General features: G+C 49.5%; 1 protein-coding gene and 1 non-coding gene across 2 annotated transcripts in view; one reads left to right on the top strand and one right to left on the bottom strand.

Annotated features, from left to right (window-relative positions):
* LOC115195269 (uncharacterized) overlaps nt 1-17530 on the top strand; it is a 93289-nt gene that overhangs the window by 9898 nt on the left and 65861 nt on the right. Inside the window, exons 4-9 of the mRNA XM_029755041.1 lie at nt 3658-3782; nt 13536-13698; nt 13802-13938; nt 14414-14585; nt 14761-14878; nt 17026-17192. Of these exons, the coding sequence (XP_029610901.1) occupies nt 3658-3782; nt 13536-13698; nt 13802-13938; nt 14414-14585; nt 14761-14878; nt 17026-17192 (882 nt within the window). The remainder of the gene's footprint in view (nt 1-3657; nt 3783-13535; nt 13699-13801; nt 13939-14413; nt 14586-14760; nt 14879-17025; nt 17193-17530) is intronic.
* Nucleotides 15592-15666, bottom strand: trnaa-ugc (transfer RNA alanine (anticodon UGC)). Its single transcript has one exon. It is a non-coding gene; the product is annotated as a tRNA-Ala (tRNA).

The following is a 17530-nucleotide window of genomic DNA, read 5'->3' as shown; positions in this document are numbered from 1 at the left end:
CTCTCTAATGGAGTGGTCAGTCAGTCTCCCTCCCTCCCCCTCTCTCTCTAATAGAGTGGTCAGTCAGTCTCCCTCCCTCCCTCCTCTCTCTCTAATGGAGTGGTCAGTCAGTCTCCCCCCCTCTCTCTCTAATGGAGTGGTCAGTCAGTCTCCCCCCCTCCCTCCCCCTCTCTCTAATGGAGTGGTCAGTCAGTCTCCCCCCTCCCCCTCTCTCTCTAATGGAGTGGTCAGTCAGTCTCCCACCTCCCTCCCCCTCTCTCTCTAATGGAGTGGTCAGTCAGTCTCCCCCTCCCTCCCCCTCTCTCTCTAATGGAGTGGTCAGTCAGTCAGTCTCCCTCCCTCCCTCCCCCTCTCTCTCTAATGGAGTGGTTAGTCAGTCTCCCCCCTCCCCCTCTCTCTCTAATGGAGTGGTCAGTCAGTCTCCCCCCTCCCTCCCCCCTCTCTCTCTAATGGAGTGGTCAGTCAGTCTCCCCCCTCCCCCCCTCTCTCTAATGGAGTGGTCAGTCAGTCTCCCCCCTCCCCCTCTCTCTCTAATGGAGTGGTCAGTCAGTCTCCCCCCCTCCCCCTCTCTCTCTAATGGAGTGGTCAGTCAGTCTCCCACCTCCCCCCCTCTCTCTCTAATGGAGTGGTCAGTCAGTCTCCCCCCTCCCCCTCTCTCTCTAATGGAGTGGTCAGTCAGTCTCCCCCCCTCCCTCCCGCTCTCTCTCTAATGGAGTGGTCAGTCAGTCTCCCCCCTCCCTCCCCCCTCTCTCTCTAATGGAGTGGTCAGTCAGTCTCCTCCCCCCTCTCTCTCTAATGGAGTGGTCAGTCAGTCTCCCCCCTCCTCTCTCTAATGGAGTGGTCAGTCAGTCTCCCCCTCCCTCCCCCTCTCTCTCTAATGGAGTGGTCAGTCAGTCTCCCCCCTCCCTCCCTCCCTCCCCCTCTCTCTCTAATGGAGTGGTCAGTCAGTCTCCCCCCCCTCCCCCTCTCTCTCTAATGGAGTGGTCAGTCAGTCTCCCCCCTCCCTCCCCCCTCTCTCTAATGGAGTGGTCAGTCAGTCTCCCCCCTCCCCCCTCTCTCTCTAATGGAGTGGTCAGTCAGTCTCCCCCCTCCCTCCCCCCTCTTTCTCTAATGGAGTGGTCAGTCAGTCTCCCCCCTCCCTCCCCCCTCTCTCTCTAATGGAGTGGTCAGTCAGTCTCCCACCTCCCTCCCCCCTCTCTCTCTAATGGAGTGGTCAGTCAGTCTCCCCCCTCCCTCCCCTTCTTTCTCTAATGGAGTGGTCAGTCAGTCTCCCCCCTCCTCTTTCTCTAATGGAGTGGTCAGTCAGTCTCCCCCTTCCCTCCCCCTCTCTCTCTATTGGAGTGGTCAGTCAGTCTCCCCCCTCCTCTTTCTCTAATGGAGTGGTCAGTCAGTCTCCCTCCTCCTCTCTCTCTTTAATGGAGTGGTCATTCAGTCTCCCCCCTCCTCTTTCTCTAATGGAGTGGTCAGTCAGTCTCCCCCCTCCCTCCTCTCTCTCTAATGGAGTGGTCAGTCAGTCTCTCTCCCTCCCCCCTCTCTCTCTAATGGAGTGGTCAGTCAGTCTCCCCCCTCCTCTCTCTCTAATGGAGTGGTCAGTCAGTCTCCCCCCTCCTCTCTCTCTAATGGAGTGGTCAGTCAGTCTCCCCCCTCCCCCCCTCTCTCTCTAATGGAGTGGTCAGTCAGTCTCCCCCCTCCCTCCCCCTCTCTCTCTAATGGAGTGGTCAGTCAGTCTCCCCCCTCCCTCCCCCTCTCTCTCCATTGGAGTGGTCAGTCAGTCTCCCCACTCCTCTTTCTCTAATGGAGTGGTCAGTCAGTCTCCCCCCTCCTCTTTCTCTATTGGAGTGGTCAGTCAGTCTCCCCACTCCTCTTTCTCTAATGGAGTGGTCAGTCAGTCTCCCCACTCCTCTTTCTCTAATGGAGTGGTCAGTCAGTCTGTTTCTGGCTCTGTCTCATTGTTTATAGGTTCAGGTTAAACAGGATGTAGTGGGTGCTAAATACAGACCAATGTCAGAGAGACAATTATATCTAAACACTGTTTGTCCCAACAACACATCCTTCATAATGCCTCTGGCACAGTTTCTCCCCCCTAGCCAGTCTCTTTGCTTAGCCTCCCTCTCCCTCTACCAGGTCTATATATAAAACCTTTTTACTTTCCTTTACGTGCTACTTCGGGGCCAGGAATAGCCCAGCTACTGAAAGGCTCAGGTTTGGGCAGAGTTTCCCAGGGCACCAGGCTTATCTGCTCCCCTCAGCCCTGCTCACAGCATCCTGTGCTGGGGGACGGGAGAAGAGCCGCAGGGGGCTGGTAGAGGTGGAAGGGAGGCTGGAGGTCTATGGCAGGGGAGGGGGGGGGCAGTCTGTACAAGGTGGCGGGACTGGAAGGTGGGAGGGTAAGGGAAGTGAATGAGAATGAAGGCCAGGCAGGATTCAGGACCATCCAGGGGCGAAGGAGGCACAGTGAGAGCCCCCTCTGCCCTTCCCTGTCCTGAGTTGTGCCACTGGGGCAGCTGGCTGAGCATGGAGATGGGCCAGGGGCCAAAGGAGTGAGAGGAGCCCAGGTCACAGGGTAGGGCTACTGTTTGGCCAACAGGACCCCTGGGGCCCATCAATCGCTCTAGCCAGCACGTCCATTAGGCGTCCAACTCCATCGCCCTCTCTGTTCTCACCCTCCGGCCCCTCCTGCCCCACTCTGCTCTCACCCTCCTGCCCCTCCTTCCACTCCTGCCCCACTCTTCTCTCACCCTCCGGCCCCTTATGTCCCACTCTGCTCTCACCCTCTAGCCCCTTCTTCCCCTCCTTCCCCACTCTGCTCTCACCCTCCAGCCCCTTCTACCCCTCCTGCCCCACTGCTCTCACCCTCCAGCCCCTCCTTCCACTCCTGCCCCACTGCTCTCACCCTCCTACCCCACTCTGCTCTCAACCTCCTACCCCTCCTGCCCCACTCTGCTCACCCTCCGGCCCCTCTTGCCCCACTGCTCTCACCCTCCGTCCCCTCCTGCCCACTCTGCTCTCACCCTCCGGCCCCTCTTGCCCCACTCTGCTCTCACCCTCCGGCCCCTCCTGCCCACTCTGCTCTCACCCTCCGGCCCCTCTTGCCCCATTCTGCTCTCACCCTCCGGCCCCTCTTGCCCCCTCACCAGCTCCTTTATATGAAATCAAAGCAGCAGGAGGAAGCCCTGCGGTCCAGGCCACTAGTCCTTGGGGTACCTTTGTTAAAATGTTCAGAGATTACGCTTTCCTTGAATAGCTCAGTACAGTAGCTGACAAACAATGAGGAGAGCTCCACCCACACACATCTTTCAATGGCACAGGGATATTAGAGCACAGGGAAAGAATCGCAATGTATCTGGAAGGAACACAGGCATTTTGATTACCTCTAAACAATCTGTGTGTGTTTATTGTTGACTCCAGATCACTGTTTGCTGAACGGTATTTAGCACAGGTGAGTGTTTGTGTGTGTGTGTTTGTGTGCTTATTGTTGATTGTTTTCTGCTGAATAGCCATCTAAACAATATGTGATTATGAGGGTATGCTTACATGCGTACGTGCATGCGTACATGAGTATGCACACATGATGGTGTGTGTGTGTGTCTGTGACTTGTGTCTGTGTGTGTCCATGCTTGTGTGTTCCTATCCCTAACCTCGGTGTTGTGGTTTCAGACAGACAGCGGCCATTTGTGGAGGAGCAGAATAACAGTCCAGACGTTGTGTATATGAAGGAGAGCCAGCCTCTGGTCTTCCCCTGTAGGGTCACCAACCCTGACGCCACTGTCTCATTGGTCAAGGTGAGTTCCCTTCACCCTAGTGCCCAATCAGATTCTCTGACACACACACACACACACACACACACACACACACACACACACACACACACACACACACACACACACACACACCAGGCCCGGCAGCAGACATGGCAGCACACCCGCTTGCGCGTTCATAATTAGTTTTAATAGGTGTAATAGTAAAGACCATAGGCAGCTGGTGAGTTTCAAGTTTGTGGATACTTCCAATTTACCCTAGCATTTCTACCGTTCTTAGTGCAACAGTTATAATTTTTATATATGCACATTTTTGTGCAACTGTTTCATTTCAATAATATTTTATTTTCTCAATCATTGTCACGTGGTTAATCATACAAATCTGAAATAAAATGATAAAATGTAAAAGTTATAATTCAGCTGAGGTGAGGGCAGCAGCCTCTGCCATATGAACACATTGATACACTGTGATCCATTGGCGGCTAAAGAAATGAGCTCATAGAACTCCGAGATAGCCTATAGGCCAATGCAGCAGTAGGCCTGTAACTTCCATCTCAACTAAGTAAAGCTGACAAATAAAAACAGTAGAAAATAACCTGATGAAAATTCTGGTTCTTTCAATCACATGAATCTCTCTTCTCCGCCTGTCTGCCTCCCTTTCTATCTGTCTTGACTTGAGCTGTTGTTAGTGAAGTGCAACGTTGTATCAACTAGACTATTCCAGGCCCTCAGAGTTTCCCACGCCAGTGGGCTCTAGACCGCTGTTTTTTAAATAACGTTTCCACCGACTATATGGGATCATCAGATCATGATATTTTGCTCTTTCACACCGAGGCTTGGTGATTATTGTGGCCGGGAGTGTTGGAAAGATTTTTCTAATACTTAGGAACTATCATTCGCAATGGATGTTACACAAGCCAACGAAGTCTGGTTTTTTGAGGCGAAGAACAAATGAGTGGTGTACGTGGTGAGTTAAGACAATCAGAAATAACACTTTGCTAAATGGGCACATTCCTACATATATATGTGTTCTGGAGAGAGACGCATCATATCTTCGCCACACCTTCCTCCTCTTCTTCTTGTCTCAACATTTTAAATGATAGTCAAGACACATTATCCTCACAAATACACTATATGACCAAAAGTATGTGGACACCTGCTCATCGAACATCTCATTCCAAAATCATGGGCATTAATATGGAGTTGGTCCCCCTTTTGCTGCTATAACAGCCTCCACTCTTCTGGGAAGGCTTTCCACTAGATGTTGGAACATTGCAGCATGGACTTGCTTCCATTCAGCCACAAGAGCATCAGTGAGGTCGGGCACTGATGTTGGGTGATTAGGCCTGGCTCGCAGTCGTCGTTCAAATTCATCCCAAAGGTGTTCGATGGGGTTGAGGTCAGGGCTCTGTGCAGGCCAGTCAAGTTCTTCCACACCGATCGGGACAAACCATTTCTGTATAGACCTCGCTTTGTACACGGGGGCATTGTCATGCTGAAACAGGAAAGGGCCTTCCCCAAACTGTTGCTACAACATTGGAAGCACAGAATCATCTAGAATGTCATTGTATGCTGTAGTGTTAAGATTGCTCTTCACTAGAACTAAGGAGCCTAGCCCGAACCATGAAAAACAGCCCCAGACCATTATTCCTCCTCCCACCAAACTTTACAGTTGGCACTATGCATTAAGGAAGGTAGCGTTCTCCTGGCATCCGCCAAACCCAGATGTGTCTGTCCGACTGCCAGATGGTGAAGTGCGATTCATCACTCCAGAGAACGCGTTTCCACTGCTGCAGAGTCCAATGGCGGCAAGCTTTACACCACTCCAGCCGACGCTTGGCATTGCTCATGGTGATCTTAAGCCTGTGTGCGGCTGCTCGGCCATGGAAACCCATTTCATAAAGCTCCAGACTAACAGTTTTTCTGCTGACGTTACTTCCAGAGGCAGTTTGGAACGCGGTAGTGAGTGATTTTTCTTCAGCACTCGGCGGTCCCATTCTGTGAGCTTGTGTGGCCTACCACTTCGCGGCTGATACATTGTTGCTCCTAGAACGTTTCCACTTCACAATAATGGCACTTACAGTTGACCGGGGCAGCTCTAGCAGGGCAGAAATTTGACAAACTGACTTGTTGGAAAGGTGGCATCCTATGACGGTGCCACGATGAAAGTCACTGAGCTCTTCAGTAAGACCATTCTACTGCCTAAGTCATGCTCCCTGGTGAAGTATTTTGAATTATTTTATTTAGTCAAGAGTAATTATATAATTTTGGCAAAACATCCATTTCCTTTAGGGCAATGCAGCATTCTAACAGTACACTATGCACCCGCCAACTTTCCTTTCCAATTCGCAAGAGACTGAAACCAGAGATCTGTATGTAATGACAAGATGCTCATGTCTCTGACCTAACAATGGGTGTCTTTGTCCCAAAGGCGGGAAGGCAGGCGAGAAGCTTAGGTCTGCATATTATTCCCATATAAACACATTGGGCTTATACTGGACAGAATTTGGCAAGAGTGAGCCGTCTCGCTTAGCCTCTTCCTCTCTGCTGAAACTATATTCCCGAAGAAAGCATCAGAGCAAGGTATTCAGACCCCTTGACTTTTTCCACATTTTGTTACATTACAGCCTTATTCTAAAATAACTTAAATAAATGTTTTCCCTCATCAATCTACAACCAATACCCCATAATGACAAAGCAGAAACAGGTTTTTAGAAATCTTATAGCAAAGGGTATTTAGACCCTTTGCTATTAGACTTGAAATTGAGCTCAGGTGCATCCTGTTTCCATTGATCATCCTTGAGATGTTTCTACAACTTGATTGGAGTCCACCTGTGATAAATTCAAATGATTGGACATGATTTGGAAAGGCACACACCTGTCTATATAAGGTCCTACAGTTGACAGTGCATGTTAGTGCGAATACCAAGCCATGAGGTCAAAGGAATTGTCCGTAAAGCTCAGAGACAGGATTGTGTTGAGGCACAGATCTGGGGAAGGATACCAAAAAATGTCTGCAGCATTGAAGGTCCCCAAGCACACAGTGTCCTCCATCATTCTTAAATGGAAGAAGTTTGGCACCACCAAGACTCTTCCTAGAACTGGCCGCCCGGCCAAACTGATCAAAGTGGTCTGGCTGCCAAAATCAAGTCACATTCTCCACCTCAACTTCACAATGTCAATAACTCTCACATCCACTTAGTGGCTGCCTGATTCTGCTTCAGACAGCTTGTCAGTGTCTTGTCAAACAAGGAAAGGCAACAATGTAGTGTTTGTCAGGTACCTAGCTATTTCCACTTCTAGCACTCCTGGCTACCTCTTAGAACAATACACTTCTCTCTGTTTCTCCATCAACACTCCCATCTGTACACAAGTCACAGTGCACTTGTTTCTCCTAGGACAGATCATTGTTCTTATCTTGGCAACCGTTCTGCCTTGGAGTGTGCGTGTCCGTTTGTTTGTGTCAGTCTGCAGATGTGTGTGAAAGTGTGAGGATGTGTTTGTGAGTGTTAGTGCCTGAGTGGTGAGTGAGTGTGAGAGTGTAGATAAGTGCAATGAAGTGCAATTTGTGTGTGTGTGCGTGTGCTGCGTGTGTGTGTGTGTGTGTGTGTGTGTGTGTGTGTGTGTGTGTGTGTGTGTGTGTGTGTGTGTGTGTGTGTGTGTGTGTGTGTGGCAACGTCTCAGTGTGTCAGAGATGCCCCTTTTTTACCGCTGTGTTCTGAGTGAGCGACGCCTGCGGTTTCCTCTGTCGTCCTGTTGGCACTGTTGTTACCCCCGGAGACAGGACATGGGGTCTGGAGTGCCCCCTGTCTCCGCCAACCCTTCCCCCTACTCACACACCCCTCCTCTCCTAAGGCGGTCTGGCTGCCAACCTCCTCCTGATTCCTTAACCAGCTGGTATCCTGGCCAGAGGAAGCTGAGGTGCCAGTAGTAATGGGCAGGACTGACTGGCGCTAGCAAGGCAAGGCATGCCCATCAGGCAAATCTTTTGAGAGTGGTATTGTACGTAGATAGCATCTTCTGTGGAAGAGATTGCACAGTTTGATCAATACAATTCAACAAAAAGCATGTGGGGGGAGTGGGCTGCTGGCAGTTTATCAGGTGAAGGAATTAATTGTCTTTCCGAGGAGAGTTTCAGGAAATGGAAAAAGAGAAAAAAACAAACACTCAGTAATCTCTCACTTTCCTCTCGTCCCTGGCTCTCCCTTCAGGATGTGCCTTGGACCCCGAAACGAAGCGCGGCAGAACACACACACACTGAGGCAGCACACACACACACTTCACTTCTGTTTGCTCTCTATGTTTATGTCCTGCTCCCATCTCCACACAAATGCCCGGCCCTGAGCCACAAAGGTAATTATTCTAAAAATACTCCGTGTTCCCTCGCCCCCTCCCTCCATCCGTCCCGATCTGGCCCAGCATTTCGAACGTGGAGTCCATCCCACACACACACACTCTGTCACACACTCTGTCACACACTCTGTCACACACACTGGAGTGTGTTTTTTTTCCTGGAAGGATTTTGCACCCTGCCTGGATCTTTAATCTGTCCGGCCCACCTTTCAGCAGGGAACAATACCCAGGGGGCCACTCTCTCTCGCTGCAGCCGTGAAAGTGGCCCGGGCCGGGCGAGGGGAGAGGAGAGGAGGTGTAGCATGACCTAGGGGTCCAATTCAGTCCAGTCTGAGTGTCTATATCCTGTAGTAACAGGATGTGAGCAGATGGACTGGAGTCACGTTTCCCACATCCTGACTTTTCTCTCACCCTACAACCCACCTCAACCCCTCTCCACCCCCCTCAACCCACCTCAACCCCTCTCCACCCCTCTCAACCCCTCTTCACCCCTCTCCACCCCCCTCAGCCCCTCTCCACCCCCCTCAACCCACCTCCACCCCTCTCAACCCCTCTTCACCCCTCTCCACCCCCCTCAGCCCCTCTCCACCCCCCTCAGCCCCTCTCCACCCCCCTCAACCCCTCTCCACCCCCCTCAACCCACCTCCACCCCCCTCAGCCCCTCTCCACCCCCCTCAACCCCTCTCCACCCCTCTCCACCCCTCTCAACCCCTCTTCACCCCTCTTCACCCCCCTCAACCCCTCTCCACTCCTCTCCACCCCCCTCAACCCCTCCTAACCCCTCTCCACCCCCCTCAGCCCCTCTCCACCCCCCTCTCCACCCCATACTGGGGGTGGGGGGGCTATCAGCCAGTTAACACTGGGGGTAGGGGGGCTATCAGCTAGTTAACACTGGGGGTGGGGGGGCTATCAGCTAGTTAACGCTGGGGGTGGGGGGGCTATCAGCTAGTTAACACTGGGGGTGGGGGGGCTATCAGCTAGTTAACACTGGGGGTGGGGGGGCTATCAGCTAGTTAACACTGGGGGTGGGGGGGGCTATCAGCTAGTTAACACTGGGGGTGGGGGGGGGCTATCAGCTAGTTAACACTGGGGGTGGGGGGGCTATCAGCTAGTTAACACTGGGGGTGGGGGGGCTATCAGCTAGTTAACACTGGGGGTGGGGGGGGGCTATCAGCTAGTTAACACTGGGGGTGGGGGGGGCTATCAGCTAGTTAACACTGGGGGTGGGGGGGCTATCAGCTAGTTAACACTGGGGGTGGGGGGGCTATCAGCTAGTTAACACTGGGGTGGGGGGGTCTATCAGCTAGTTAACACTGGGGGTGGGGGGGGCTATCAGCTAGTTAACACTGGGGGTGGGGGGGTCTATCAGCTAGTTAACACTGGGGGTGGGGGGGGCTATCAGCTAGTTAACACTGGGGGTGGGGGGGGCTATCAGCTAGTTAACACTGGGGGTGGGGGGGGCTATCAGCTAGTTAACACTGGGGGTGGGGGGGGCTATCAGCTAGTTAACACTGGGGGTGGGGGGGCTATCAGCTAGTTAACACTGGGGGTGGGGGGGCTATCAGCTAGTTAACACTGGGGGGCTATCAGCTAGTTAACACTGGGGGGCTATCAGCTAGTTAACACTGGGGGTGGGGGGGGGCTATCAGCTAGTTAACACTGGGAGTGGGGGGGCTATCAGCTAGTTAACACTGGGGGTGGGGGGGCTATCAGCTAGTTAACGCTGGGGGTGGGGGGGCTATCAGCTAGTTAACACTGGGGGTGGGGGGGCTATCAGCTAGTTAACACTGGGGGGCTATCAGCTAGTTAACACTGGGGGTGGGGGGGCTATCAGCTAGTTAACACTGGGGGGCTATCAGCTAGTTAACACTGGGGGGCTATCAGCTAGTTAACACTGGGGGTGGGGGGGCTATCAGCTAGTTAACACTGGGGGTGGGGGGGGGCTATCAGCTAGTTAACACTGGGGGTGGGGGGGCTATCAGCTAATTAACACTGGGGGTGGGGGGGCTATCAGCTAGTTAACACTGGGGGTGGGGGGGCTATCAGCTAGTTAACACTGGGGGTGGGGGGGTCTATCAGCTAGTTAACACTGGGGGTGGGGGGGGCTATCAGCTAGTTAACACTGGGGGTGGGGGGGTCTATCTGTTCCCTGAGAAAGGGCAGGATGCTTCCACTGGGTCACAGTAATTTCCTCAAGTCTGCCTCCTCCAAGAATCAACCCCGTTACACAAGACTCTGTCTCCACAGTAACACAATACTCTGTCTCCATAGTAACACAATACTCTGTCTCCATAGTAACACAATACTCTGTCTCCACAGTAACACAATACTCTGGTCCACAGTAACACAATACTTTGTCTCCACAGTAACACAATACTCTGTCTCCACAGTAACACAATACTCTGTCTCCACAGTAACACAATACTCTGTCTCCACAGTAACACAATACTCTGTCTCCACAGTAACACAATACTCTGTCTCCACAGTAACACAATACTCTGTCTCCACAGTAACACAAGACTCTGTCTCCACAGTAACACAAGACTCTGTCTCCACAGTAACACAATACTCTGTCTCCACAGTAACACAATACTCTGTCTCCGTAGTAACACAAGACTCTGTCTCTATTGTAACTCCAGACTCTGTCTCCACAGTAACACAATACTCTGTCTCCACAGTAACACAAGACTCTGTCTCCATAGTAACACAAGACTCTGTCTCTATTGTAACTCCAGACTCTGTCTCCACAGTAACACAATACTCTGTCTCCACAGTAACACAAGACTCTGTCTCCATAGTAACACAAGACTCTGTCTCTATTGTAACTCCAGACTCTGTCTCCATAGTAACACAAGACTGTCTCTATTGTAACTCCAGACTCTGTCTCCACAGTAACACAAGACTGTCTCTATTGTAACTCCAGACTCTGTCTCTATTGTAACTACAAACTCTGTCTCTATTGTAACTCCAGACTCTGTCTCCACAGTAACACAAGACTGTCTCTATTGTAACTCCAGACTCTGTCTCCACAGTAACACAAGACTGTCTCTATTGTAACTCCAGACTCTGTCTCCACAGTAACACAAGACTGTCTCTATTGTAACTCCAGACTCTGTCTCCATAGTAACACAAGACTCTGTCTCTATTGTAACTCCAGACTCTGTCTCCACAGTAACACAAGACTGTCTCTATTGTAACTCCAGACTCTGTCTCCATAGTAACACACGACTCTGTCTCTATTGTAACTCCAGACTCTGTCTCCACAGTAACACAAGACTGTCTCTATTGTAACTCCAGACTCTGTCTCCACAGTAACACAAGACTGTCTCTATTGTAACTCCAGACTCTGTCTCCATAGTAACACAAGACTGTCTCTATTGTAACTCCAGACTCTGTCTCCATAGTAACACAAGACTGTCTCTATTGTAACTCCAGACTCTGTCTCTACAGTAACACAAGACTGTCTCTATTGTAACTCCAGACTCTGTCTCCATAGTAACACAAGACTGTCTCTATTGTAACTCCAGACTCTGTCTCCACAGTAACACAATACTGTCTCTATTGTAACTCCAGACTCTGTCTCTATTGTAACTCCAGACTCTGTCTCCACAGTAACACAAGACTGTCTCTATTGTAACTCCAGACTCTGTCTCTATTGTAACTCCAGACTCTGTCTCCACAGTAACACAAGACTGTCTCTATTGTAACTCCAGACTCTGTCTCCACAGTAACACAAGACTGTCTCTATTGTAACTCCAGACTCTGTCTCTATTGTAACTCCAGACTCTGTCTCCACAGTAACACAAGACTGTCTCTATTGTAACTCCAGACTCTGTCTCCACAGTAACACAATACTCTGTCTCCACAGTAACACAAGACTCTGTCTCCATAGTAACACAAGACTCTGTCTCTATTGTAACTCCAGACTCTGTCTCCATAGTAACACAAGACTCTGTCTCTATTGTAACTCCAGACTCTGTCTCCACAGTAACACAAGACTGTCTCTATTGTAACTCCAGACTCTGTCTCTATTGTAACTACAAACTCTGTCTCTATTGTAACTCCAGACTCTGTCTCCACAGTAACACAAGACTGTCTCTATTGTAACTCCAGACTCTGTCTCCACAGTAACACAAGACTGTCTCTATTGTAACTCCAGACTCTGTCTCCACAGTAACACAAGACTGTCTCTATTGTAACTCCAGACTCTGTCTCCATAGTAACACAAGACTCTGTCTCTATTGTAACTCCAGACTCTGTCTCCACAGTAACACAAGACTGTCTCTATTGTAACTCCAGACTCTGTCTCCATAGTAACACACGACTCTGTCTCTATTGTAACTCCAGACTCTGTCTCCACAGTAACACAAGACTGTCTCTATTGTAACTCCAGACTCTGTCTCCATAGTAACACAAGACTGTCTCTATTGTAACTCCAGACTCTGTCTCTACAGTAACACAAGACTGTCTCTATTGTAACTCCAGACTCTGTCTCCATAGTAACACAAGACTGTCTCTATTGTAACTCCAGACTCTGTCTCCACAGTAACACAATACTGTCTCTATTGTAACTCCAGACTCTGTCTCTATTGTAACTCCAGACTGTGTCTCCACAGTAACACAAGACTGTCTCTATTGTAACTCCAGACTCTGTCTCTATTGTAACTCCAGACTCTGTCTCCACAGTAACACAAGACTGTCTCTATTGTAACTCCAGACTCTGTCTCTATTGTAACTCCAGACTCTGTCTCTATTGTAACTCCAGACTCTGTCTCCACAGTAACACAAGACTGTCTCTATTGTAACTCCAGACTCTGTCTCCATAGTAACACAAGACTCTGTCTCTATTGTAACTCCAGACTCTGTCTCCATAGTAACACAAGACTGTCTCTATTGTAACTCCAGACTCTGTCTCTATTGTAACTCCAGACTCTGTCTCCACAGACAGATTCCACATCAGCAGGGTGAAAACGTCTGTACATTACAAAATGTCACTGTCTGTTGTTGAGAGCGTATTGTCAGGTTGTCAAGTTACTTTTTCATTTTATTACAGCAATAATATTCATCATGCGTTTACCACTGTGGCCTCATGTTGTTCTGTTTTGTTGTGTGTTCATGATTTGCTCAGGAGTTGTGAATGTGTGGTGTGTTGCTTTTGTGTGACTGTTGGTATGGTTGTGTTGTGTTCAGGATGTGGTCGTGGTTCTGAATAGCTCATGACACGATTGTGTTGAGTTCATGATTGGTTGGTGGTTGAGATAAGAAAATAGTTTTACTTGTGGTTGAGTTGATGATGTACCTGTTTTGTGATCCCTGAATGCAAGTTGACCATGTTCCAGAAGCAGACATTGCTTCTGTGTGACGTTGCTTTTATGAGACTTGTTTTATGGTTGTGTTCTTGACCGTGTGTGTTCATGCCTCCAGTTTCCTGACCAGGAGTTGACCCCAGACCAGAGGAACATAGTGTGGAACAGCAGACAGGGCTTCCTCATCCACAGCCCCACCTACTTCTACATCGGCCTGTTCTCCTGCAAGACCTCTGTCAACGGGACCACGCACTCCCTCAGTTACCTCACACACAGACAAGGTGAGCACACACACACACACAAACACACACACACCTAATGAAAAATCCAGCAGATTCTATAAATTGCAAATATTCAAATGTCTTATCCCCTCTCCTGTCCCAGTGAATAAGATCCTGAAGGTATATCTGAACAGTACCAGTCCAGTCCAGGCTCTACAGGGAGAGAGTCTGGCCATCAACTGTACTATCACTGCAGAGTGGAACAGCAGAGTGTCCATCAGCTGGGACTACCCTGGACAGGTAGGACCTTATGAAGAACACGAGAATTATGGCGTACACTACTAAGAAGTGCACTATGTTACAGTATGCAGTACTGTATGTAGAATAACTACTTGTTTGGAAAACTTTTACTATATCTGAATATTATCTCTACCTCTCCGCCTCCCTCTCTCTCTCCTTATTTCTCTACCTCTCCCCTCCCTCTCTCTCTCCTTATTTCTCTACCTCTCCCCTCCCTCTCTCTCTCTCCTTCTTTCTCTACCTCTCCCCTCCCTCTCTCTCTCTCCTTCTTTCTCTACCTCTACCCCTCCCTCTCTCTGTCTGTCTTTTTCTACCTCTCCTGTCCCTCTGTCTCTCTGTTTTTCTCTACCTCTCCCCCTCCCCCTCCCTCTGTATGTCTTTCTCTACCTCCCTCCCTCTCTCTGTCTTTCTCTACCTCTCCCCCTCCCCCCCTCCCTGTCTTTCTGTACCCCTCCCCCTCTCTCTCTCCCCTCAGGCCAACGGGTCAGCCATAGTCAGTAGGTGGATCATGGCCAGTAAATTTCACATGGTGTTCTACAGTATTCTGTCCATCCCCAAACTCCACCGCTCTGACAGAGGGCTTTATATCTGCCGAGTGACCAGTGGACCGGTCAGTCGAGAGACTAACGTATCTGTCACAGTCTATGGTGAGTCTAAATAGACGTAATACTTCCCACCTCTGTGACAAATTCATTGATGGTAAACACCCACTTCTGCAGTAAGAATACAAATCACAACTCTCCCCTGTATCACTATCTGTAATATGTCATTAATGCGTGATATCCTCTGTGTGTGTGTGTGTGTGTGTGTGTGTCCTCCCAGACCGTCCCTTTATCCGTCTGAAGCCCAGACAGGGGGCTGTAGTGGAGGCTCATGCAGGACAGAAGTCCTTCCGTCTCTCCCCCAAACTACGAGCCTTCCCTGCCCCAGAAGTCATCTGGTAAGAACCTACCGACTGTCAGCTAGCCTGCACACTATCCTACCCCAGCCTGCACTCTATCCTACCCCAGCCTACACACTATACTACCCTACCTTACACTATCCTACACTATCCTACCCCAGCCTACACACTATCCTACCCTACCTTACACTATCCTACACTATCCTACCCCAGCCTACACACTATCCTACCCTACCTTACACTATCCTACCCCAGCCTACACACTATCCTACCCTACCTTACACTATCCTACACTATCCTACCCCAGCCTACACACTATCCTACCCTACCTTACACTATCCTACACTATCCTACCCTACCTTACACTATCCCACCCTACCTTACACTATCCCACCCTACACTATCCTACCCCATATCTACATTATCTTACACTATCCTACCCCAGCCTACACACTATCCTACCCTATCTACACACTATCCTACCCTATCCTACCCCAGCCTACACTACCTTACACACTATCCTGCACACTATCCTGCACACTATCCTGCACACTATCCTGCACACTATCCTGCACACTATCCTGCACACTATCCTGCACACTATCCTACACTACCTTACACTGCCTTACACTATCCTGCACTACCCTAGACACTATCCTCCACATTTTACATTTTAGTCATTTAGCAGATGCTCTTATCCAGAGCGACTTACAGTAGTGAATGCATACATTTCATACATCTTTTCCCCGTACTGGTCCCCGTGGGAATCGAACCCACAACCCTGGCGTTGCAAACACCATGCTCTACCAACTGAGCCAGACGGGACCTACACTACCCTACACTATCCCACACTATCATACACAACCCTACACTATCCCACACTATCCTACACTTTCCTACACTATCCTACACACTATCCTATACTATCCTACACTTTCCTACACTATCCTACACTAGTCTACACTATCCTACACTATCCTACACTACCCTACACTAATCTACACTACCCTACACTACCCTACACTAATCTACACTATCCTACACTATTTGACACACTACCCTACACTACCCTACACTATCTTACACACTAACCTACACTACCCTACACTACCCTACACCATCCTACACTACCCTACACTACCCTACACCATTCTACACTACCCTACACTACCCTACACTATCCTACACTATGCTACACTACCTTACACTATCCTACACTATGCTACACTACCTTACACTACCCTACACTACCCTACACTATACTACACTATACTACACTAACCTACACTACCCTACACTATACTACACTAACCTGCACTACCCTACACTACCCTACACTACCCTACACTACCCTACACTATACTACACTATACTACACTAACCTACACTACCCTACACTATACTACACTAACCTGCACTACCCTACACTACCCTACACTATGCTACACTACCTTACACTACCCTACACTACCCTACACTATACTACACTATACTACACTAACCTACACTACCCTACACTATACTACCCTAACCTGCACTACCCTACACTAACCTGCACTACCCTACACTACCCTACACTACCCTACACTACCCTACACTATACTACACTATCCTATACTACCCTACACTACCCTACACTATACTACACTAACCTACACTACCCTACACTACCCTACACTATACTACACTAACCTACACTACCCCACACTACCCTACACTACCCTACACCATCCTACACTACCTTACACTACCCTACACCATCCTACACACTATCCTATACTACCCTACACTACCCTACACCATACTACACTAACCTACACTACCCTACACTACCCTACACTATACTACACTATACTACACTAACCTACACTACCCTACACTACCCTACACTACCCTACACTAACCTACACTACCCTACACTACCCTACACTATACTACACTAATCTACACAACCCTACACTACCCCACACTACCCTACACCATCCTACACTACCCTACACTACCCTACACTACCCTACACTACCCTACACTATACTACACTAACCTATATGAGAGACAGAGATGACCAGAGAAAGATGCCCAGGTTACATATGTATGACATTTTATCATTCTTCATTTTAGCATTATTTAATTGTTCTTCACATAAGAGTTAATTGAGGAATTTCTTGCTTGTTTTTCCATGTTAGGTTGAAGGATGGGAAGGTGGCAGTGGAGTGTTCCCGTTACCATGTGGACGGGAATTCCCTGGTGATCCGTGATGTGGCGGAGGAGGATGCAGGGAAGTACACTATCCTGGTGGGAATCCAGGAGCACAGACTCTACCAGAACCTAACGCTCTCTCTGGTGGTCAACGGTGAGGGCCAAGGTTCCCCTCCTCTCTTCACCCTCCATCGCTTTGTCTCTTTTATCATCCTCATGCATCCTCTCTTTAGCTCCGTGTTCACTTTGTGTCTCCTAGACTTTCTGCTGTTCCATTCTGTCCCCTTTCTCTTCTTACCCTTTTTATCTCTCACCCTCTCTCTCTTTCTCCCCCTCTGTCTCTCTCTCTCCCCCCCTCTGTCTCTCTCTCCCGCCCTCTCTATCTTTCTCTCTCTTCCTCTCTCTTTCTCCCTCTCTGTTTCTCTCTCCCTCTCTCTCCCTATCCCTCTCTGTCACTCTCTCTCCCTCCCCCTCTCTCTCCCTCTGTCTTCT

Source organism: Salmo trutta, chromosome 6 (assembly GCF_901001165.1).
Source record: "Salmo trutta chromosome 6, fSalTru1.1, whole genome shotgun sequence".
Lineage (NCBI taxonomy): Eukaryota > Metazoa > Chordata > Actinopteri > Salmoniformes > Salmonidae > Salmo > Salmo trutta.
This window is presented reverse-complemented; position numbering and strand designations above follow the sequence as displayed.